The following is a 25,540-nucleotide window of genomic DNA, read 5'->3' as shown; positions in this document are numbered from 1 at the left end:
GGGATGAGCTCTGATGACATTAAGCTTAGAAAAATAAACCAGTCACAAAAGGAGAAACACTGTATGATTTCATTTATATGGCGTACCCAGAGTAGTCAAAATCATGGAAACAGAAAGTGGAATGGTGGCTGCCAGGGGCTGGGGAGGAGGAGAAAATGGAGAGTTGGTCAATACATATAGAGTTTCAATTTTGTAGGATGAAAAAGTGCTAGAGATCTGTCACTCGACAACGTGAACGTAGTTAACACTACTGAGCTGTACACTTAAAAGGGGTGGAGGGTAAAAAATATATATGTCAGTAGGATTAGTGTTACTAGGTCAACTGGAAATGAGATTAAACAAAATTAAACCAAAATAATAGCCTTCGTTGGATGCTTCTGTTAGAAATCAATCTTGTGAACCTTAGAAAAGCACACTACTGATTAGCACAGGCTCTGCCCCCAGAGACACTCACATATCAGTGGGGGCATCTCTAATCTCAATTGTCCTCCTTCCGGGCTTCCAGCCTTGTCCTACCCAGGCATTATGAGGATCCACCAGCTCTCTGTTCCTACAGCATTTGGCTCACATGGCTGCGACTCGAACACTTACCACATTATTCTCAGTCAGTCAGCGACACACATCTCTGGCATCATCGTTAGACCGTGAGTTTCTCGAGGGAAAAACCACATCTAACACATCTTTGATTTCCCTTCCTTTAGCCCTCAGTTCCACAGTACAATACCACTCATCAAATGTTTGCTAACTGAATGAATTCCATACTTCCACAGTTTTCAACATCTGTCATTTAACTGTTGGGGGGCCAAAAACTCAAGAGCAGAGAGAAGTGCACTATGCTAAGCTATGTGTAAGGGATTTGTGCTGTTCCCTGTTCATAGCTGGTAGAGAAAAAGGAGGGGGAGAATCATGTATTTGTAGCTGTGTTTAGAATGATACAATAACGATGTTCAGATTCACCAATCTAAAAAATAAAAAAATAAGAAACTTGAGCTGCAAAGTTTATAATAATTCTCCCCCATCCATTTATGGTTTTGAAATAGCCAGAAGTCTGTATTATGTTAACAGTCCTTAGAAGGGTTCTTACACAAGAGTGCAGTTTTAAATGGGGGCAAGCCTCAGCCTTCTAGAACTCCATTAATAAAAACCCTAAGTCCACTGTAAGGGAGCCTTGGAATAGAATATCAGGTTCTCTTTAAAACATGTAACTCCTACCTAACGGAAACTTAAGACTTATTCATAGGTAGACTGCAGAGATAAAAATAACCATAAGGAAATAAAGAATATGTGATTTTATTCCTAAAATTCTCAAGTGTTCCTAAGACAGCATGTGAGAAAAGCAACAAAGTGCATTACCTCTCTCTTGATAACTGAGGCAGGAATCTGGACCAGTGAGATTAAGGAGTCCAGAGCACGCCTTTACTCTCAAGGGGCAAAGTCTAGTTCAGGAGACAGGACATGTGCCTCAGTCACAGGAACGGATGGGGATGCAATCTGACCCAATGCAACGAGCTGCTGTGAAGATCAAGTGACAGAGTCAACGTCAGTCATGTCCCACTCAGGTCAGGAGCCACAGTGGACATGACCGACCTGCCATACAGCACTCACCACTGAGTTAGAAACAAATAACTCAAACACAATACTGATCACATGTAATAGTGTGTGGTGACCGTGCACAACTAAAGGGGAAATGAAAACAGTGGTTTTATAACTTCTGAGACGAACTCCCATTAGACACTGAACTTGAGGGCAGGAGTTGTGTGTTCCAGTTGCTTGTACCGAGCCTAGGAACCCTGAGTTTGACACGTGCCTGCTCATGCAAAGTATTCTCAGAACCACGATGGAGCTTCACACAGGACTTGTCAAAAGATCCAGCAGCCAGTCCGCAGCAGAGACGGAATCCTAATCCAGGTTTCCCGGAGTTGAGTAGTTGTGACAGAATGCACATAACCAGTGACACCTGAAGTATTTCCTATCTGACCCTTTACAGAAAACATCTGCCAACTCTTGGAGTAAGGCTGTAAGCTTAGGAGGATGAAGTCAACATTGACAGAAACGGTAATGCAGAGAGGAAAGCGATTCAAGGAGAAAACGGGGAGCTTGATTTTAAATGGGTGGCAGAACTGAAAGTGATGCCAAAAAGGGGATAATGTGAGAGACCAGCAACAGGGAAATAGGTCATGAGCAGAGGTGCAGACAAAGTGAGGAGGGTCAGATAGTAAAGGGGAAGATGGCGGTGGCTTAAAACTCACTATGGAGGTGAAGCTCTCTATTCAAAGGATAACTGACGCAGAAGTCCCAATATGTCCAATGAATGGAGAGAGCGGTTGTGGCTGAATCTGGGAGAAATACACAGAACGCACTCTGCTGGGCTCCCCCTGGCCTCTGCACGACCGCTGAGGAACTCATCAGTTTCAAAATCAATGGCATGCCTCCTAAAGCAATAAAAGCCAGGAGGCCAGCGTCTGAACAGTGGGTTGGATAGACTTTCATGCTTCAGTGGGGGAAACTCGAAGCAGCTGCAGAAGGGACTGAAAAGGAACAACCGGAGAAGTAGTGAAAACAGGCTTATGTCGTAGTCAGCACCTGCGAGACAAAATTGACTTAGTGGAGGAAAAAAACAAAGTGAGGCTTACAGAGAAGTCAAGGGAATGCTAAATAAGAGGTCAGGGGACTTGATTAGAAGGTCGTCAGAGACCATCAGTAGAGAGACAAGAGTCAGGAATCAGTTTCAAAGAAGTGGGTAAGAAATTAAAGAAATGGAAGCAGGGGGCACCATAAAGCCTGGTATAACTAAGGATGGCAGTAACAGGAAGAGACAGATGGGATAGGAGGAAAGACAGGGTTGTTTATTTTAAAAGGTGAGGAGACATTTCTTCTTCCAAAGAGAGGAGAAAGGTGGGGATGGCAGACTGTTCTCAGAAAATGGCTGCAACAAATCCCAGAATCTATGCCCTCGGTGGCTCCCATCCACCCTGACTTCAGGTTTAGCCACTCCGTTTGCTTTGAGCAACAGGACATTAGCACATACGACACAAGAAGAGACTTGACTATCGCCTCCTGGGGCCTGTTCTCTCTTGCTATGCTTGTAACCCTGAGACCAGCATGACAGCAAGCCAGCCAGCCCACTGGGGGATGAGAGATCACCCAAAGGAGAATGAGGCACCCAAGCTGAGAGCTGCCAACCTGCAGACACATGCAAGAGGCCATCCCACATCACCTGGTCACCAGCTCACCTGCCAGCTGGTCAGTGGTGCATGGAAGAGATTTGTAACCTAAGTAAAAATGGTGGTAACTTTAAGCCACTAAACTGAGAGCAGTTTGTTCTGTGGCAAAAGCTAGCAGAGAATGAATGAGGATTTACCTGACGTAAAAGAGAGTACAGGAATCAATGCTATAGGTACGACTGCATGATCATAAGTGCTCAGAAGTATTTCAAAATGGTGTAAGGCCACACAGCGTTGCTTTCTCATTTTATATCTTTCAAATTGTCTATAATGAGCAGTAATCATGCAGTAAGTGTTGCTATTATTGTTGTTATTACCACTACTGTCAACTAACACTGGAAATGAGTGGAAGAATTACAGCACCAGTGGATATGACCGTACCTACCCAATCATACTTATGAGTAAATGTAGAAGCTAACCCAGGTCCAGGGGACTTTCATACACCTTTGATTTCTTACAGATAAAAAAAATGCAATCTAATCTAATGTGTATTTGAACAATAAACTAATCTATGTTGCTGGAAGTTAGATATATTTAGCCAGTTTTCTAATTCTAGTTGGAAGCTAATTGCCATGAGCAGACAAGAATTGACAATTTTCTAATGCAAAAATGAAAGACAGCATTGAAATCAATGAAGGGAAAATCATGTTAGCCTAAAATATTTCTCTGAGAATGTCTGCCATGTTTTGTGTTTTCTATTAGGAGATCTGTCTGCTAGAGTTTGTCTTTTACCAATTAAATGTTTTTTTGGGGGGGGCTTTTTTTTTCCCTATGAGCAGCTGTCTGGTTTAATACCTGCCACAGGTTCTTTAGATTCTCTCCAATAGTAAAACTTCTGGGTTGAAAAAAGTGTGCAATACAGGCAGCAATATGTACTTCTCTCCGACCTCCCACAGAATTTTCTCAATCAGACCCATTTTTAAAAATATGTTTAACATTTTTTGAAATAAAAAAATTTAGCTTTGGGTTAAAGGTGAATAAACACATTCATGTTTCTTTTTTCTTCAGAAAAGACTCAGAGTAGTTGAATATTTCCAATTGGGTAGGATTCTCCCCATGTCTCATTATGAGAAACACTTTTTTTCTCATTTATAGCATGTTTATTGATAAAAATGGGAAATAAAACATGGTCAACAGCACATATGCTTCCTCCTGAAATAATACTTGTTTGAAAAACTATAAACCCACATATATAAAGAACAGAAATGAGAAGAGATTAGACAAAAATGTCGAACAGAGAAAATGACTGGTTAATTAACAGAGTAGAAAGACTGAGAATGTAAAACGCAGGAGACTGGGGACTAATCTCTAGGACACTGACAAAACTGAAAGAAAAGACACTCCTCCCTCCCAACCAATTACCCTATAAAAGACCAACAGTCAAGAAGCTTTGCTATGGCACTCAGAGCTTCCAGTAGGCTTTACAATGCTTTGCTCTTAATTATGAACGGACAGCCAGAAATCAAGAAAGTCTCCAATATGTAAAACTACAATCAAATTTTAAAAGCTTCAAAAACAGTGAGAGTACAGAAAACTCAAAAAAAAAGAGATAAAAGAGAAGACATCATACCCATGGAATAAGAACAGGAAGCTATACAGAAGGATACCAGAAGAAAGCTTTTGAGTATTAGAAATTTTCAAAGACAAAAATCTCAATAAGTAGGTTGGAAGATAAGTGGAGAAAAATTCAGCTAGTAGAATAAAAAGAGAGGGAGAAGTAGGGAAAGAGTGAGGAAAGATGAAGATCTAATCAAACGTCTGACAAACTACAGAACCAGAAAAAGAGGGAAACACAATGGAAAAAATTATCAAAAAAAAAAAAAAAGTCACTTTCTAGAACCGAAGTGACTGGCCCTTCGCAATGAACATGTGTATGAGAAGTCAGGCACAATAAATAATAAGACACACACCAAGGCAAAAGTTCGAAATACAAAAGGAAGAATACTTCTCGGTATATTAAAGAAAATTTAAAAACCACTCTCAAAGACCAAATGACATCGGCAAGCATACAAACAGTGCTGGAAGCTAGAAGACGACAAAAAAAGTCTTTAACATTCTGAAGGAACATGTTTTTCATACATGAATACTCTACCCAGCCAAATGATTAATTAAATGTGAGGTTAGAATAAAGACATTTTCGGGTTGGCAAGATCTCAAAAAAGTAACCTTTCTCTGGAAGTTTCCATGTTTTCTTGCTGCCAAGCATTTCCTTACGTTGACCTTTACTTACATGACTTATTAGACCTTAGAAGCATTTTCCTCTTCTCCACTCCCCACTTTCTACTTCACAGGCTCAACTTCAACTGTCCACCCTGTGGTTCTGTCGCCACCTCCTCCAAGAAGGATTTTCTGTTCCTGCCAGCAGGGTGCAGTCTTTCCCTCTGATGCTCATAGACCTCTCTCCTCCCCTAAGGTACTTCTGGTCTACCTCTAATTAGCATGCTGTGAGGCCAAATTCTTCCCCTAAACAAACAGTAGAAGCTTTGCAAAGTAGACAAAAGATCTGCCTGTTTCTTCTTTGTGGCTCTGGCTTTGCAGTTCTTTTATTCATCAAGTGTGACTAATACAATTTCTTTAACATAGCAGACCTTCACTGATGAGAGGAGAATTGACTTCAAGTTTAACGTTAACCTTTTCTACAAAGAATACCGCACTGATCCTATTTGATCTCTACACCAATCCCTCCACATCCAGAGTCCCCATCTCAGAGTCTCTGCATATAGGGCAGAAAGGATCATTCTGGCGGAATGAGGGAGTGAAAAATAATATTCTTTCACTTAAAAAAAGATGATCAGATGAACCAGCAACTTCACTCCCAGACACACACATACAAGATACGAAAACATGGTCACACAAAAACTTGTACACAAACGTTTATAACAGCATTATTCCTAGCAATCAAAACGTGGAAACAATCCAGACATACACCAACTGATAAATAAATGAAATGTGATAAATTTCTTACAATGGAATATTATTTGGCAATAAAAGGGAATGATGTACTGATATATGTTATAGCATGGATAAACACTGAAAACATTATGTCAGTGAAAGTAGCCAGTTACAACAGACCACCTACTATATGATTCCATTTATATGGAATATCCAGAACAGACACATCTATAGAGACTGAAAGTTGAGCAGTGGCTGCCTAGAGCTGAGGGGTTCGGAAGAACGGGGAGTGACTGCTAATTTAGAACATGAGATTTCTTTGGGGGACAATGAAAATGCTCTAAGATTGATTGTAGTGTTGATTGAACAACTCTGTGAATATCCTGAAGAGCAATGAGTTGTATGTTTTCAATGAGTGAATTGTATCTCAATAAAGCTGTTTTTTTTTTATTTTTTTAAGGATCCATGTGGGAATAAATTAAATTCACATACTGCTTGTCTTTAAGGCAGAATCAAAAAGACCTCCTTAAATAAGGCAGGATTTGCAAAGTATGGCAAAACAGAACAGGATCAAAGCATGTCTGGGATCAGAAAACGCCCAATGAAAACACAAGGTCATGTCAGTTGATATTTATTTGCCTCACAATTGCTATAGAATCTGTTCTTCGTCAAGTTACCAGTTTGAGAGAATCCATAACAAAGTGTACTGAAAAGTACTGGGTTTTATTGAAAGCACAGAGTGCCTGGTTATATAACCTTTTGTAGGTCACTTAATTTCAAAAGACAGTGTCTCTAGTTTCACTACTTGTCAATCACCTTATTTCATAGACACAGTCTTAAGGCAATTAATGGATCATGTAGTTCATAGAAATAGAGCGCCAGGCTGTGAAAGCACTGCTGACTTTTATTCCAGGCATTTGCAGAGACCTATTGCATGTGATCTGTAGGGTGAGATAAAGCACCCACTTAGAAAATCGTTCTGTTTAAGAGATGCTATGATGATTACAAAATAAATGTATAAAACTTTTGCTCCTTTCAAAATGAATGCGCAAAGTGTTTTAAACTGTCTAAAATTAAATGAAAAATTCATGTCTTTTTAAACTTCAAGGCTTCCTTTGGAAGTAGGTCCTAAAAAGGCATGATGGGATAAAGCCATGTTGGAGGGGAAGAGATCAAGGTAACCTTATGAAAGAGCCATTTACAATTCTGCTTTGCATTTCTTCTTCAAGGATATTGGAATTAGTCAACCAGATCTACCAAAGCATGATTTCAATACGAAGTAAAATTAAATCCTAGTCCTTCTATCTTCTTTCAGAACATATTCACATTCTCCCTTACCCTAGTGGAACTCATTTGAATATATCAAAGATTTAAGATATTGACCTAATTTTAAGGAAGAAAAATGGATGTAAATAAACTGTGTTCATTAAACATAGGAAACAGCCCTTCAATTATTTTTTCCTGTTTAAAATTCTCATTTTCTTTCATCTTCTACATAATTATAACTATACACTTTTTAGTCTGTATGACAAGTAACATAAACCTGGTTTGATTTAGGATCAATATTTTGATCTACGCGGGACTGAAAGATATTTAAAAGTTCTATGCAGCTGTGTCACTTAACTCGGGACTTACAGCAGTCATGGACAAACAAATATGCCACTCAAAAAACCAGAGACTTTGAAAGTCAAACCTACAAGACATTGGGTCATATGATGACGTGGTATGAATCCAAGAAACTGTTTAACTTTGGTATATGAAAATCACATGATTAAATTAGTGCAAATAAAATATTCTTATTCTTTGAATACAAACTGTTATTTTTTTTCTCTTGACTTTTCTTTGCACCTGGGTGCAAAATGTAGCATGTAGAATTCAGCTTCTAAGTTGAAAGATGTATTAGCCATACTCCAAACTTGTGGCAATTAACTTCACTGGTCATACAATCACTATGTAATTTTCTTCACTGTTGAATTTTAATTTCATAATTTTTTTTATTGTAGTAAGAACATTTAACAGAAGATCTACTCTTTTAACAAAATTTTAAGTGTACAGTACAGTATTGCTAACTAGAGGCAGGATGTTGTACAGCAGATCTCTAGAACTTATTCATCTTGTGTAACTGAAACTTTGCCTATTGAAAAGCAACTCCCATTTCTTCCTCCCCCAGCCCCTGCCAACCATCACTCTACTCTCTCCTCCTGTCAGTTTGACTACTTTGTATACCTCATGTGAGTGGGATCACACAGTGTTTGTCCTTCTGTGATTGGCTTATTTCACTTAGCATAACGTCCTCCGGTTTCATCCATGTTGTCACATCATAATGTTTTAAATGATTAACTTCAGTAGAGCCGATGAACTGACAGCAACCGGGCCACACTTTGTTTTATTAGCTCCCTGCTCCTGCTATTTATGGGTTGTCTTGCAGTCAAGACTGTGTCTACATCTGGAGATGACTTCCCTGCCAGCTGAGGTGAGAACACTGTTTTCATGTACAGGAACACTGCTTTTTAAAGTCATGGCCTCCTGGCAGTTCCTCTGTAAACCACAATGGCAGCTGTGCTAGAGGTCATGAATATTACATAAGGTCTGTCCATGCTTTCAAACCAGCATCTCCAAGCCATGATTCCCATGGCAACACACAGATTTGACTCATCTCAGAGATGCAGCAGCCAGCAGAAGTATTCTAATGTGATCCTCAATTTTGTTCGCAAGATCAACCCAGTACTTACTCTTCTTTCAAAGCAGTAATCTTTTTCGAAAGAAAAACCAACAACGGTGTCAAAATATGTTACTAAGTATCACACGTACCAAGGTACCTTAAACTTGACCGACAATCTATGCTTTAGAAATAGCTTCTACTCAAATGACTGCATTGGAAAAAGAATTCAAATCATGACAATTAATGAAATGAAACACAGCCTCAGCTAAATTCTGTATTCACATATTTTGTGTCTGATTTTTAGGCCCCCCTTTCACATATATGTATTTGATTATTAAGAGATGGAGAAGAAATACCCCAAGGAAAAGAACGCTTTCAATCACTACTATCCTCTGTTGCTTTATCTTTGAAAAGGGTAATACAATCCTTTTTTTTTTAATATAAGAAAATACTATTATGAAACACCTATGGAGTAATACTTGGGGGAAAGATTGTTCAAATAAACATCAAAAAAGTTTGTTTCTCTATGCAGAGAAATGGTTTGCTGGAAAAATGAAGTAAAATCATTTTGATATTAGGTACAGTTTTTCCTCTTTGTATATTCAGAGATCCTTTTGTGTGTCTAAATAAACCATCCACCCATGGAAACAAGTTCCTTGGGTTATAAAACAACGTAAAAGGCAAGACCACTCTTACATATCACATTTTCTTTTTCGATGAAGGGAAGAAAATACACTCATTTCTTATACCTCTTTTAAACCAGACAATGAAATACTGTCAGAGCCCAAACATACGCTTTGGGAGAAACTTCCACAGGTGTCCTAACATGGATCCAGCACAACTGGCAAAGGAAGAGCTTGGAAGGGAAAAAATGATTTTACCTTTGCTTTTTCCAGCTGGGCCTGTGCCTGTCGCTCTGCTTCTCTGCGCACTGCCTCCCGATCTTCCTCCAAAGAGACATCTGAATCGGATGGACGGCTGGTGTAGGAGTCTGCCGAACCCTGGAGAAGAAAATCTACATTTTAAAATAGATTCCATCTATGACGTTTGCATTGGAAAGGTTTCATTGACACCATAGTTAGCTTCCTAGATTTTGCTCTAAGTTCCTGAAAAGAAGAGAAAATAATACATCTCATGGCAAACCATCTAGAAAAATCATGCTCTGGTTTGCAGATTATTCACTAGGATAGCTGTGCCTACCAAGTCACCATTCCTTCCCAAGCCTTAGATTCCATGTACTGTCCTTTCTGGAAGCCAGAACAAGTTCCTTCAGAATGAAAACCAGTTCTGTGGTGCAGTGCAGGGCTGAAGGGCATAGATGGGTTTCAAGGATAGAAGTATTTACAACTAGAAAGATACCGCCAACAAAAACCATACAAGAAAGTCAAATGAGTTATAAGCTTGAACCCTCCAAAATGTCACTAACATGAGCTGACTCCCGCTTTAATCCAAAGCATCCTTTTGTACCTTTTTATTCACCTGATACCTTCTCCGACAAAACTGCAAGACAACAGCAGCCAGCTACACTCAATCTTCAAGCTACACATTTTTCAATACCTTTAACTAGATATTAACAAAACCTGTCTACAGAAAACCCCTGCCCGGAGTATCTCCTATGGCAATAAATCACGACATAGGAAAAGGAGCTCAGAAAATTTACAGGACTCTCCCTGGCTCCCTCTCTTGCAATCAGGATCATATTACTAAATAAAGGAGCCGGTGCCAGCACTCCCTGCAACAACAGCAAAAGCAAAGATAAAATAACGTCTCCCCACACGGAAACCCTGGAGCTTACACAGATATCCGAATTCTTCAGCCTTCCTCCCTTGGCTCTTTTCAGAAGCCTGATCCAGGTGGCCTTCATTAGCCAGACAGCGCCTTTCTCATCCGCAGCTGCAGCCCGGGGCACAGATCGTCAGTGCGCGCTGAGCCCTGGAGAACCACCCCTGTTCCTTTCCCATCCATACTCGGGGCAATCCCCTCTCCTCGCTCCTTTTCTGCCTCTGGGGCTTTCACTCCTTACCACGGAGGACTCCAATCCAAGGGGATGCTTATTTTCCCATGGTGGGGCGTGGGGGACAAACACTCAAATGCTTTATGTTGCTTTAAAAATAAAGAACACTTCAAGTGCATTCGAAGACAGGCACCAACTCGTTCTAAACTTAGGAATCTTGCTACCCTAAATATTCTCGACCCTGTTCTTGGATTGCTAAAGGAAATTAGTTGTAAGAGAACCTTAAAAAAAAAAAAAGAGAGAGCAAAACGTATGCAGTGACATTTGCAAGTGCAAAGTTCAAGCCTTATCTTCAGAGATCTGCAAGGGGAGGGCGGAGGACGCACTCACCCGCACTGGGCATGCTCCATAGGTAGCCTTTTTACGCAGATGCTCACATCACACACACTGTTAGTCTCTGTCAAACTGCCATTTGCATCGGAAGTGTAAACAGCTGGAAAGGGTTTTGGTTCTATAGTAACAGGCACAGGGTCTGTTTATCATGTTTATGTTTCAGATAAAGCATTCTCTCAAAGGCACAGCATGTAACCTTTTCGTTTAATGATCCCTTTCCATTACGCTGCTTACAGAAAGTGTATCTTATGCCATAAGACAATTCTTAGATAATAAATGTGATGTATATTATTGGACAGCAAAAAATCATATAATGCTCATCAATCATACTATCATAATACTCTTGATTGCTTGTGACTTCTCAAACAAGATGCAAAAGAGAAAATTTCGCATTTAATTAGGACATGAAAATAATCACAGCTCCTAGGGATGCATTTAACCAAACTCAAAATGACTTTGAATGGCTGCTCCGACTGAGAAAATACCATTAAAAATAAAGTCACCGGAATAAATAACAGTGTGTGAATTGTTATAACAATAATTATGAAGACATTTCAAAGTCTGGTTGGTTTATTAGCTCAAGTTAAGATTTATAGAACAATTTAGTCCAAACTCTTCTTATAAATAAGGTGATTGAAGCTTGAGAAGGAAAGATAACTTAAGTTATTAATGTCCTGTATTAATGGAATTAAATTTTTAAAGTTTATTTATGAAGAAATATGCACTTCTAGGTTTCTTAAAGTAAACAAAATTCTATCACACATTCCAAGTAACATTTTTGTTTGAGTATGGTGGGGGAATTCTTTTGTGAAGTTTTAAGCAAATGAATGAAAGACATTCTGAAGAATTACTCCCTTACTTTTCCTCTCTTCCTTCCTCTCTCCCTTCCTTTTTTCTTTCATCCTTTCAACTCTGGGCTAAGACCAGTCTTCATGACATAAGCATCAGAATATACAGTAGACTAGGGGTTTCAGAATAAAAGTAATACATGGAATAGGCCGTAAGTACGGCACCTTTTTTTTTTAACTTTTATTTAAGTGTGTTTTTCCAGGGCCCATCAGCTCCAAGTCAAATAGTTGTGGAGGGTGCAGCTCACAGTGGTGGGGATCGAACCGGCAACCTTGCTGTTAAGTGCACCATGCTCTAACCAACTGAGCTAACCGGCTGCCCCCATAATTATGGTATTATTACATAAATTAATAAAAAGATTATTTATACTGTGCTGAAGTGAAAGCAAAATGCATGGGGGATACAAAATGCATTGCAATGTTTGGTTCAAGCAAAATTCTCAAGGGGTATATGAGCCTTTCTACAAGGACACACAACGTCGGGCATCCCTCGTCTTCCCAGAGGGTTTCCCATGGCAGGACTAGCACAGTAGAAAATTACCAGGAAGCACAATTTACCCCATAAAAGGCCTCAGACCCCACTGTCACAGTGCTGGCATTTTAGACCCAATCACCCAGCCAAAGGTTCAGGTCACACCTCGGTGACAATACAAAGTTCCTGTCACTAAGATCCCCATAAGGAGAGGAAGAGTATTAACACACACACACACACACACACACACACACACACACACACACACACGTAACTGACAACTGTATGTGATTTGTTCCCTTTTAAACAAAATAAGTTTTAAAAATTCCTTTGCTAATAATCAGATGTAGTTTTCAATTGCAGTCATTTTGAGACCTGTTTCCAGGCTTAAAGAATTAAGCAGTTACAAAACAACAAGAAGAAAAAAACCTCTACACTGACTTTTGGCAACGATCTTTTGAATAACTGCAACAAAATATTAACCTTCAACTATTTTACAATATGAGATATGACTATGAACTGATGTTTAGTGTAGCTTATAGAAGGAGCCATATTACTTTTACACCTTGTATCTGTAATCGTACATACTTTCAAAATATGTTTCATCAGAAAAGTTAAATGTACTGTTGTAGAAAGAGAGAGACACAAATAAAGTCACCTTATATCCTCCCACCAAAGATAGCTACTATCAAACAGTAGCATGTTTTAGCCTCCAGTGTTCTTGCAGTTTTGAAAGTCACACTCTCAACACATGCATTACAATGAATCTCCTTCCTTCTGGGAGTGTGGATTTATGCAGCTTTTTATCTACTCTTCAATTTCTATCATCTTCCACTTATCTGTTAAGTATTTGAACAAAAAGCATCACTTTTTTCCTTTAGCACATTTTTTTTTCCTTTTATATTTAGAAAGTTTGCTTTTTTGATGTTGTACTCTACCATTTCACTGTCATATATAGTATTTCCGGGATCAGTTATCTTAAGCGTTCTTGTTTTTTTCTCTTTTCAAGCCTAAAGGATGAGAGTCATAAGCCTATTCAGCAGTGACATCTTTGATCCCATAGTGGTCATCTATTTCTATAGGAAACTTTCATATGAAGTATAAAGCAATACACTTGGGCAAAAACAATTTCTCATAGTATCCTAAGGTTACCAAATTCTAGATAAAGCTATGCCCCATCCCAAATCCTCAAGACTTCAAATGACCTCCTCATGGATAGGACTATGCTAAGCCCATGGCAAATTGGACTTCAATCGTTTCCTCCTGACTTGCCAGGGTATAGACATACAATCCACTGCCATACTGCCCATGCCCACATTTTTAAAATAAAGCAAAATGGGATAGAGTTCTGAGGTGAAGGACCAAGGAGAAAGGATCTGTCTCTTATATTATCTTCTTGTGTTGGCTTGGGGTGATAATTGTTTCATTTCTCATATTGTCATGCCTTTTCACAGTTTAGAAGAATTAACTTTTTTTTCTGTGAAAAGATCTGGATCTAAGAAAATGAATTGCTACCCCATCCCCACCCGCGTTGTTGATTTCTTCAAAAACAAAACCATAAACTGTTTGCTGATAATGTGTGTTCCTGACTCTAAAAACGCAAACATGACATAGGCTATTGAGATGGAATAATTTTCATTACTATTGTATACTTTAGTTTGCAAATGTCACGTAATTCCTATTCAAATCCATCCAGCAATGAAAACTTAAACATGATTGGGCTACCATTTGGCTTTATGTCAAAATACTAACAGCCGTGAAGATAATCGATCTATGTAAGTTCATCCCTTCTATGATTATGTAAAAGCTAAAATGTTAGCTTCAATTTTCTCAAGAGCATAGGAAAATTTATAAACTGAATGTGATTATAGTATGTACTGATGAAGACATTAAATTTTACCAAAAAATAAACCCTCAAAAGCAAAAACATATATTTAGAACTGTAAGTGTTACAACTGGAAGTTAAATGCTGGGAATATGATTGTGAAAAAGGATGAAAGCTTTCTTCCTATCACGGAGCTTGACATTCTGGTGAAGAACATTTTTTAAAGCTATTAAAAAATAATTAGAGACTGAGATAAAAGAATGATGAGAAAAAAATAAAGCAGGCTGAGGTAAAAGAGCAATGGTAGGAAGATGCTAGTTTAGTTAGGACAATGAAATGATACTCTGAAATGATATTTAAGCTGAAACTCAAAGGATAAAGAAAAAAATTAGCCCTGGGATGTATTGAGAGAAGAGATGCCTAGGCTGAGGGAACAGCATATGCTAAGGCCCTGAGGACAAGGAATGCCTAGCAGTTTGAGGAACTAAAAGGAGGCCACTGTAGCTAGCATGCTACTTTTTCAATAATATTTATTCAAGATCTCTCCCCTCTGCTACTTTTCTCACTTTACAGGTAGACAGACATGCAAGCACGCCTAAAGTACAGATTCTGGGAATCCTTTTTGTTCATATGACACCACCTCACAGCAAAGCTCCCTACACATATTTGATTTTCTTAATTAGAAGTGGCATTTAAGTTGTCAGTAAATTCTACACTATTGGAACAATCATGTCTTCTGAGATTTCAACAGAGTTCTCTGATTTCCTTCTAAATGCAGCACTATCTCTTAAAGGTAAAGTCAGATCATTTTTGAGATTGTTCTGTATTATGTTAATAACGAGGGCAATCCATTTATTAAGATTAGACTATGTATATGTACGATAATCATCGCTAATTTTTAATGAATGCTCACACTGTGCTAATTCACAAGCATTACATAACTTAATCTGTAATTATCTTCATTTTTACTGATGAAAAAACTTAGGCATAGAGAAGTTAAGTTACAAAGCTAATACTCAGAGGTAGGAGTTAACTTTTAGCAATCTGAATTCAAGTTCCATACATACATGAGTTCATAAAAATAAAAGCTACAACATACAACATATCCCTACATGTAACTGATGCTTCTATTAATCAAAAACATCTCTTTCTGTCTGCCAGTCACACGTATAGCCATTTCTAATGGTCATAAGTATCATGACGACTTCCAAGTTTATAGTTGTATCTTTGCTAAATTGGCTCTCTCTCTCTCTCTCTCTCTCTCTCTCTGTCACACACACACACACACACACACACACACACACACACACACACAATCATCCCAAAAGGCACAATGATTCTTCAAATTCTCACATTTTGTCTTCCCAAAAGGCACAAGGAGGGCCCAATGAAACACACATCATTTCTCATTTATCAAGGTAATGCTGTTTTATGGAAAGGATTCAAGGAGTTGGCTGCTACCCTGAAATTTCCCTCACTTTAAAGTAGCTCAAAGTGTAAAGCATTCTTTTCACTACTTATCTACAAGGGAAAGTAGATACGTAGAATAGAAAAACAATGGAAGTCAAGAAACCAGCTATTTAAATTTTTCTCTCTTTCCTGAAAATGAACATAACTTGGCAAACAGGCCTTCAGCAGCCTCTCTGGCAGCTAATCTTGCCTGAAACTGGCTGGAATTCAAGCGTCTTCTGAGTAACCTTTCAGTTCAATAGGAACAGTTGCTCGTTTTCAGCACTGAAGCTGAAGTTATTAAAAGGTACAAATGGCAGGTCTACAGCTCAGAGGTGTGACTAACAAATCTTTAAGAGTAATGCATTAAATACATTTCCCTTAGGGGTATATAAATAAGGGGCAAACCTTTAAATCAGATCCTGGTTAGAAGGGGTCATATTAAACATGTTTTATAAGCATTTATTTTGGAGTTAGATTGTATTTTGAATCCTGGCTTAGTTTTTAAAGAATTAGGTAGCTTTGTTCTCCTCTATGGAATGTGAATGTATAATGATGTCTGTCTTACAGAGCTGCTGTAAGAATTAAGTGAGCCCATGCATGCAAAGAAAGCAATGTTTCCTCTTGTGATCAATGGATGCTGATGTTAAAAACCAATAATTTCCAGGTTGGAAATCGTGATGCAGAAATAATTAAGAGAAAGCTTAGAAGAGAAACAAATGAGATAACATGTAGCTACTTCAAATGAATGCTAGTCTTTAGGAAGAGGTAGATTTAATTCCTACGTGTTAGAATTCATTTTTCTCTAAGGTCCATTAATTCTTCTTGCTGATTTACCAACTCTATCAAAAAATGACATGGAAATTTAAAAAATATATATAGATATTTCTGTACTTCTCAACTTTTGAATTCTGTTTGGGATCGAGGTCCAGAAATCTTTATTTTTCTAAAAACTCCCCAGTCAGATTTGAGAATCACGGCATAGAATATGAAATAGAGGGATCAAGATTATTTTGCCCACAGGGAAATCATATTGACCCTACATGATTTAAAGAAATGTCAAAGCATTCTCATAGCTTCACATTTGTCACAAAGTGGCTGACTGTATGTCATTCTGTCTTCTGCTGCAATTACTCTAGCGTTGGAAACAAGAGATCCAAGGATTCCACATCCTGACAACAATGTCTATTGTTAGTAAAAATTAAGGATTCTCAAGTTAAATCTACTTTTGAGCATCAGATTCCCATCTCCATAATAACTGATGTCTCTGCTAAGTTGTCTCCTTTCCCTAAGTCCTTGGTGTTGGCAGGATGCCTTTACAAGGAGCTGTTTGACGAATAGCATGGCGAGGAACTGTATGAGATATTACTGCCTTGATATACAAATGGAAAACAAAGTGAGACTACAGTTTTATCTTGTAAAATCTTTTTATAGCAGCCAAGGAACAGACATTTAGACATTGTTCTTAAGACGTTTAGTAATCAAAATTGTTTGAAAACCAAGTTTCATGGGACAAAAAAGAGTAACGTATTAAAAAGTTCACCAAAGTATTTCTTAGAGTGAGGGTGTGATGGCTGTTTATATTTTGTAGAAGAGTCTCTGTCCGGTATTTGCAAAATTTGACAATCAAAAAGAACCATTTTGAAAAAAGTTAAAATTAGAGGGCCAATTTCAATATTATTTTGAGTTTGGATTTCAAGAAGAGGATAAATACTTTTCCTTCATAATTACAGTACAGTATTGTGTACAGGGAGAGGGGAGTTTTTCAGGCCTTTAATATATTTACAGATGGCGATAGATGACACAAATTTCTTATTCTAATATAATTTCTTATTAAAAAAAACACACTTTAAGTTATGAGGATGGAAATGAGTAGGCAAGAAGCAGAAAAATAGTGCCTGGGAGGTTAGACTTTCTCAAAATGTCACTAAAAAATTAAATTCAATGAGGGAAAAGAGTGAATAAATTGTATGTAGGAAATTTTTGGTAGAGGAATTCCTGGTGTGTATAGATACTGCCAGAAACTCTGTGTAGACACCACTACCTTTAGTCTTTCTACTGAATCATCCCAATCGGCATACACACATGCTATATTTCTCTCTGCCTAGAGAAGGTTCTTTTCTCTGTCAAGGGAAGGTTTCCTAACTGATTCCATTTTCTCTGCCAGCTCCGAACCTATTTCTTTTCTACTCTTTGCAGAAAAAAATGCCTAAAAGAAGTTGCCTCTACTCACTCCAATTCTTCCCTTCCAGTTCTCTCTTAAACCTACTGTCTTCCACCACTCCACCAAAACAGCCTGAGGTCCTCGATAATATATGGCTCAATCCAGTGGTCACTTGTCAGTGTTCATCCTGTCTAACCTACCAGCAGCATTTAGCATGGGAGTGCTATTTAATAGCACTCCCTGTCCTTTATTCACTTTCTCAACTTGCCTTCCAAGAAACCATTCATTCTTGGTCTTTGTCTTACCTGTTGGCAGCTCCTTGTAAGTCTTGTTTACTTGTATCTCCTCTTCCACTCATCTCCTACACCCTCCCTTCACACACACAGACTCCTTCTTTCGGCTCCAACCTCACAGGCACCAGGAAGCGCTCTCAGATTTCCACACTACTACCCATCACATCCTTCAAGTCTTTGCTCACACATCACCTCTCAATGAGGCCTTCTGTGCCCATCCTATTTAAAAGGCTACCCTCCACTGCCCGCTTAGTACCCTTAAACTTACTTATTCTGTTCTACTATTTTTAATAGTGCTTTTGCCTTCTAACATGAAATATAACTTACTTATTATGTTTATTGTTTAGTGTCCATCTCCCTCCAATTGAATATAACATCCATGAGGGCAGAGATTGTTTTCTATTTCATTCACTCATTTATTCCAATACCTAGAACAGTGCCTGGCACAGAATACATGCTCTGTAAACACTTGTTGAATGGATGAATGAATGAATGAATGAATGAATAAGGATTACCAGAGAGAGTGCCTAGTCTCGTTTACATCCTGTATCATGAAGATGTTCCACTATCCAGGGGCCTCCTTAGCATTCCTAAACATTTCTAAATGTCCTTAAACATTCCTAGACATGCTCATGTCTCTTCCTTATTAAAAAAACACTGGCTGCTATCTGAGTGACCCATAGTGAGTGGCCAATACTTTCTATAGTGAGTAAAAGAAACAAACAAAGACTTTAGCCTGAAGATATACTTGGTGTTGTATAATAAACTTTAGTAAATACCAAATTCATTAACTTAGTGTAAATGTCAACTATATAGGTGAGTTGATTAAATAAACATGTTCCATAACAAACAAGCCACTCAAAAAATAGTCATTATACTTCAAGTTTATATAGCATCCATCTTCCAAGAAATTTAAGAGAGATTTCATATTTTGAAAATATGATTAATATTTATTGTCTATGAAGCTTCTTTTCTTATTAATTCCACTTTTTCATTCCAGGGACTCAAAGTTCCAATCCTAACGCTACTAATGACTCATTGTGGAGCCATAGGAAAGTCATGTAAATATTCTCCAGGCTAATTTCTCCATCTGTAAAATGAGCATGCTAAATCAAATCTACTAGAAAGAATATTCTTGAAAAGTTTCTTACAGATGGTTGAAAATACATTGTAAATATGACATATTGTGTGACTATTTAATTACTGACTGTTACTTCTCATTTACTACCCCATTCCTGTGGGGATAGAGTTCGAATTCATAGCAGAAAGAGTGACTATTCTTACTTCTAGTAAGATAGAATGTTCCAAAAATCCAGCCAGCACAGGAGGAAGATATTTTTTTAAGCAATTTTGGGTAATACATTTAAAAGGAATGACACTGACTAACTGGTCTAGTAGAAAATTCTGGAACTTCTTAGTGAGCTCTCTACGACTAAATAAAAGTCACTTCAAAAGATGACACGTCTAGCTAGACTTTCCTCCAGTCACTGAACAACCGAACAATAAATCTTGGCTCCTGCTTTCCAGAGCGAATTCTCCACGGTGTCAATGAATAGTCAATCCACAGACATTAAAGATAGTCATCATATGTGTTCTGCAGGGAACCCCACATCTGTGAGAAGGGATATGACTTCAGTCCTTAAAGATTTGACCCTCAAAAGTTTTCTTTGCACATACAGAAGTTATACTTGATAAGAAAAACTGCAAGAGATCAATAGATATAGACAAAGGTTATGAATAAAATTAAAAAAAAATCAACTAGTCACAAGCATCTAGAAAATGTGTTCAGCCTCACTAAACACAATACCATTTCCCTCACTAAAGTGTACTCTTTGTAAAGTACCAACTCACAATGTTGTGAGGATACATTAAAACTGATGCTTTCAGATGTTGTTGATAGCTTCAGATAGTTGTTGACTTTCATACAACTCTTTGGGAAAAGAATGTTCTTTTCATTTGTATCTAGATATGTATCTAGACTAGTATGGATCTATACTAATGATTTCGCTATCTTAAAATTCTCAAATTACAGCTTATACACTTAGTCGATTATTACACAACTTTGACAGTTACAAATACTAAAGAGCATTATAGGCAAATATTTACGATGATCATATTTGGTTAAAAAAACACAAAACCTGAATCATTTCTATAAATACATATACTCATGTATGTAAAAATAGTAGTATACAAAAATAACAGAAGAGATAAGGTTGGATTGCTTTCTCATTTTTTTTAAATTTCAAGGCTAATTTTAATTTTTTTTCTGTAACGTTATCATTTTTGTGAATAGAAGTAAAAAGCTCTTTCATATTGCAACTGAGACATTTAACAAAATACCCTGAAAATATTTTTGATTTTGCCAAAAAGAAGATTTTCAGATACATGTTTTCTCTGATTGGTTGCTCTAATCTTGATAGGTTTTTTTCATTTGTTTGTTTGTTTGGTTGGTTTTTGTTTGTTTTTTTGCATGTGAAGAAGGGAGGCAAGCTCTGAATCTCTTTAAGCACATTTAAAAAATAAAATAAATGCTGATGCAGGAATTATATCAGGTAGGAAATAATTAAAAGAAAAGTACTTATCCATAAAATGTTAACATTTTAAGGTATTACATTTCTCTGTAGAAAATGTATCAGGATGATTACTTTAAATATCCACTGATATGACTGTTTAAATAATTTTTTGGTACTAGGTTAGATACTTAAGCAGGCCAAATGACTCAGTACTTTGGTAGTAAATTATTAATATACTGCTCTAAAAGTCTAACCTTCTAGAAAGATCTGACTTTGGTTCAGAGAGATTTAATATTAAAAATAGGCTACACGATGAGGGATTTGGCTGGAGAAGTGCCAGTGGTATGGAGCATTTAGTAATAAAGCGCCGCAAAGTACCCTACTGACCTAAAATAGTTACTGCGTCCCTTTAAGCAACTAACCCACCTTCAGGAGGTGATTTAAGACAACCTGGTTCATACCAATCAATGTTTAGAAATAGGCTACAAATTTTGGATTGTTTAGCTGCAAACCTGCTATTGGTTGTAATAATAATATTAATGTTAGAAAATCCAGACACTGTTAAGAGCGTTTAACAAAACACTGGACATATATAGTTGGTAAAAAGCAATTCATATACTATTTCCTCTCACAGATATGATTTTTTTTTATTGCAAATATTCAATACATGGTGCCATAGACTGAAAGTTTGTGTCCCCCTGAAATTTATCTCTTGAATCCTAAACCTCAATGTGATGGCATTTGGAAATGGGACCTTTGGGAGGTGACTAGGTCATGAAGGTGGAGCCCTCAGGAATGGAATCAGTGTTATTAAAGAGACCCCAGATTGCTTTCTAGTCCTCCTTCCGCCATTTGAGGACACAGAGAAAAGACCGTCACCTATGAATCAGAGAGCACCAAATCTTTCAGGGTCTTGATCTTGGACTTCCCGGCCTCTAGAACTGGGAGAAATAATTTCTCTTGTTTATAAGCCACTCAGTCTGTGGTATTTTGTTATAGCAGCCCATATGGACTAAGACATGAGGACATGTACGTGCTATTTTAAGGTTAAAAGTATACTGAACTTCAGTGATGATGGAACTTCCAAGCAGGGCAAAAATGGCTTGACAGTTTGGTAAAGATTAGAAAAGGCCTGGTGTTTGCCACTGACAAACGCCTATTGACCCTTTTGCTATGGCCTCCTGACTGCTGTTTCACAGCCTGGTAGAAGATGCATATGAAATACACCTCATGTTTCTACTGTTAAAAGAGACACCAGACTTGGACACTCCAAACCAAAGATATACACCTACTAGGTCTTCCACTTCACTTAAATGACTAAATATTCTTCTTCTTCTCTCCCCTTCTCCAACATATACCTACATGAGAATGTAAGGTCTACGTTGAGGTCAGGAAGTTTTGGTCACTTCTATATCCCCAATGCCAGTGCACATCTGGGAAGAAGATATGACTGGGTTTATAGTCTAGTGAGGGTCACAGACAATATAGAAGTAATAACACTGAAAATTTACTTTATGGCCATTTTGGCAATTACTGCAAAGGAAAAACACAGGGTGCTATGAGAGAAGGTAGCAGGGAGACCACGGAGAGCCTTCCGAAAGGAAAAGGGTATTGAGGCTGGGTTTTGAAGTTGATGGGTAACACGTTACAGAAAGAGGTAAGGTAACCATGTTCCAAGGCAGAAGGACCAACTTGAAGAGGAGAATAATTGTAGTGCGTTTAAGGAGCTAGACCTCATTGAGCAAGAGGAAGGCTTTTGAGATAACTCAGCTGGGATGCCTTTTGCACTCAGTACTTCAGGTGTGCATTGATGCAAAGGGAATTAAATTATAGTAACACCATTAATTCCTTAACTTATTCTGGATGAATAAATGCAATCAGTTTGAATGGCTCCTCAGCCTCTTCATTAAGTTTCCATCCAACCATTTTTTCAACAAGTACCTTCCATGTGCCAGGCACTGAAAGTTCAAGAACAAATAGGGCACATTCCCTGTCCTCAAGTAGTTTACAGTTCCTGGATGGACTACCAACTGATATTTTAAAATTTCAAAACTTTACCGCCATATGTTTTACTATATAAAATTGAGAATCATAAATAAAAGATCAGTAACAAAACTGGAAAAAATACTAATGATAAAGGGTGGGTTGCCTTCATATAGTCATACATCTTGGACATGAACAGGAAAAAGATCAACTCCCATAGAAAAAGAGGCAACAGAAAAAAAAAAAAAGGAAGAGATATGCACAGAAAGAGAAATGGTTTTAAGCATACAGAAAATGCCCAACTTTAGTTAGGACGCTAAAATGGGCAAAAACAAAGAAAATACTAGTGTTTACGTTGGATATATAGGAATGTTCATAACGACATTACTTGTGTTAACAGATGACTTTAAGTGGCAACAAGGGGCCTGGTTAATTAAATAAAGTTGCATCCCTAAGATGACATAATACTCAGACATTCCCCTTAACAAGACAGGGATTTGTGTATGTCTAGCTATAGGTGATAACATGGAACAACCTCCAAGATATGTTCTACAGGTAAAGGAAAAAGAAAAAAAAGAACAATAATGTTTGGATAAACATTATTTTAAGACTGCACACATGTATTATTTAGGTTATCTCAAGAATATTTAAATGACTGTACATTAAAATAACCTAGAGAAAAATATCTGAGCCTGCGCCATATCCCAGCCCAATTCAACCACAAATTCTGAGGGACCAGGTCAGGCATCAGTCTTTTTTGGAGCTCTACATAGGATTGTACTGTTCATTCAAGATTGGGGACCTCTACGCCCCAACACCCAAGGAACTGGTAATAGTGGTTGCCTCTGGGGAGGAACCCTGAGGAATCCAGGGCCTGGGATGGATAACACTTACTTTTCACTGTGTAACTTTTGTAATGCTAGAAATAGTGTGTGTGTGTGTGTGTGTGTGTGTGTGTGTGTGTGTGTGTATTTACCATGTTCATAATACTTTAAAGAGACATGTAAAAGTAAAATCCCTAGGTCATTCTATCAGAGATTTGCAATAGCTTTCTCTATTCTAAATTTTTTGTGGTACATTTTTCATTTATACAGTCATTACTTGGAAGTTTTTTCAATGAAAGAAGTGGTACACTTTTTTTTATGATGAAAAATATTCAACTTTCTCCCTAAATGTGACAACTGATATTGGTAATATGACCAGAGGTGGGATGCTGACCCTACTCATTGCGTGTGTGTGTGGGGGTGTCAGGACTACAGGACTCCCCGGGACCATGGTGCCTCTTTGGCCCTGTTAATTCTGCTTCTGGACACACTTGCTTTTTTCCCTAAATGTCTTTGTAAATTTCCAGTGTTAAAAATCATAGATGGGACATAAATAACAAACATTTAAAATGGCAGTCCATTGGCTACTCACCATTCCCGTTTCTCTGCTTTATATTTCTCCATCTTCTCACCTTCTGGCATATGATACGAGTATTTATGTATTTATTTATGACTTGACTCTACCACTAATATGCAAACTCCATGAAGACAGGGATTCGTCATTTTTGCTCACTGTTGAATCCCCAGTACCTAGCATAGTGTTTGGTACAGCAGGCACTCAGTAAATGTTCGTTGGCTGAAAATAAAGCTGCGCTTTTATTCATCTCTATGAAAATATCATTGCCCACATCTTCGACTTCACTACCACAATCCTAGTCAAATCACTAACCTCATGTATAGACTCTTGTAATACCCTGAAATACCGTGTTTCCCTGAAAATGATACCTAGCCAGACCATCATCTCTAATGTGCCTTTTGGAGCAAAAATTAATACAAGACCCAGTTTTATATTATACCTGGTATTATATTATACCCAGTATTATATTATATTATATATTATATTACATTATGTTATATTATACCCAGTCTTATATTAAAATAAGACGGGGTCTTATATTAATTTTTGCTCCAAAAGACACATTAGAGCTGATGGTCCGGCTAGGTCTTATTTTCAGGGAAACACGGTAGTGCAATTAAGGAATTGATTTTTTAAATTTTATTCAATTTTAATTACCTGACCTTGAATAGCTGTATGTGGCAAGGGCTACCTAACATACAGAGTAGCTCTAGCTAGTCTGAGTACCAGAGACTTTGGATTTCTCTGGCCCAATGGCCATAAGCCTGTTTCTAAGCCCTGCTGGGGGCTCTGCTCAGGTTCATCCTTCTTACAAGCCACTTCCCCACCAGTGTGCATACTCCAAGACCCAGACGTGGCAAAGGCCAGCTGTTTGCTGAGTGGGGGAGTGCGGAACAAGAGCTTGAACACGTAGGCCAGGCTGCCTACTCACATACAAAATCCCCTCATGGACCCTGACAAAGCCAATGTGACAAGGGGCTGCATGTCCGCTCTCTCCCCACTGCCATGTTTCCATGTGGAGCTTCAAGGAGAATTCTAAATCCCAATTGACCCTTTGAGTCATTACAAAGGTAGGAGCGACGTGAGCCTCCGTTGGCCTTCTTGTCCCCATACTCTGCAGAGGTGGGTTTTACCCCAAAGACAGGAACTCCATTTTGCTAACATCTGGATCTTCCACTCCTTGCTGATTACCTGGCACCCACCTTGGCGCATAGTAGGCGCTCAATAAACATTTTGGGGCAAGTAAATAAAGTATATGTCTATCCCATCAAACGTTGGGTGACATTGGGTGTTAAGCAGGTAGAAAGACAACTTCTGTGGACTCAGTGGATTGTTTAGCAAATAATATAACTTCTGTATTTCCTACCACTCGGGCACCCAATTAAGAGAACGAGCAAAGATAAACGAGAAAGGTAAAACTGTAGTAAGCAGAGAGAATAGCAGTTCCTGGGGTGATGTGTTTGCAAA

The 25,540-nt window shown here is 38.1% G+C and overlaps 1 protein-coding gene across 10 annotated transcripts in view; it reads right to left on the bottom strand.

The window, feature by feature from the left end:
- The window catches only part of CACNB2 (calcium voltage-gated channel auxiliary subunit beta 2), a 324,544-nt gene that overhangs the window by 100,922 nt on the left and 198,082 nt on the right, over positions 1 to 25,540 (bottom strand). For 8 of the 10 annotated variants that reach the window (XM_033100594.1, XM_033100596.1, XM_033100601.1 and 5 more), the window contains one exon: positions 9,660 to 9,779. In XM_033100594.1, coding sequence (XP_032956485.1) covers positions 9,660 to 9,779 — 120 coding nt within the window. Of the gene's footprint in view, positions 1 to 9,659; positions 9,780 to 10,573; positions 10,988 to 25,540 lie in introns of those variants that run through there. The other 2 variants (XM_033100597.1, XM_033100602.1) reach the window with 2 other exon arrangements.

The sequence above is a fragment of the Rhinolophus ferrumequinum genome, assembly GCF_004115265.2.
Source record: "Rhinolophus ferrumequinum isolate MPI-CBG mRhiFer1 chromosome 5 unlocalized genomic scaffold, mRhiFer1_v1.p scaffold_110_arrow_ctg1, whole genome shotgun sequence".
Classification (NCBI taxonomy): domain Eukaryota; kingdom Metazoa; phylum Chordata; class Mammalia; order Chiroptera; family Rhinolophidae; genus Rhinolophus; species Rhinolophus ferrumequinum.
Note: the sequence above shows the minus strand (reverse complement) of the source record. Positions and strands in the feature narration are given on the sequence as shown.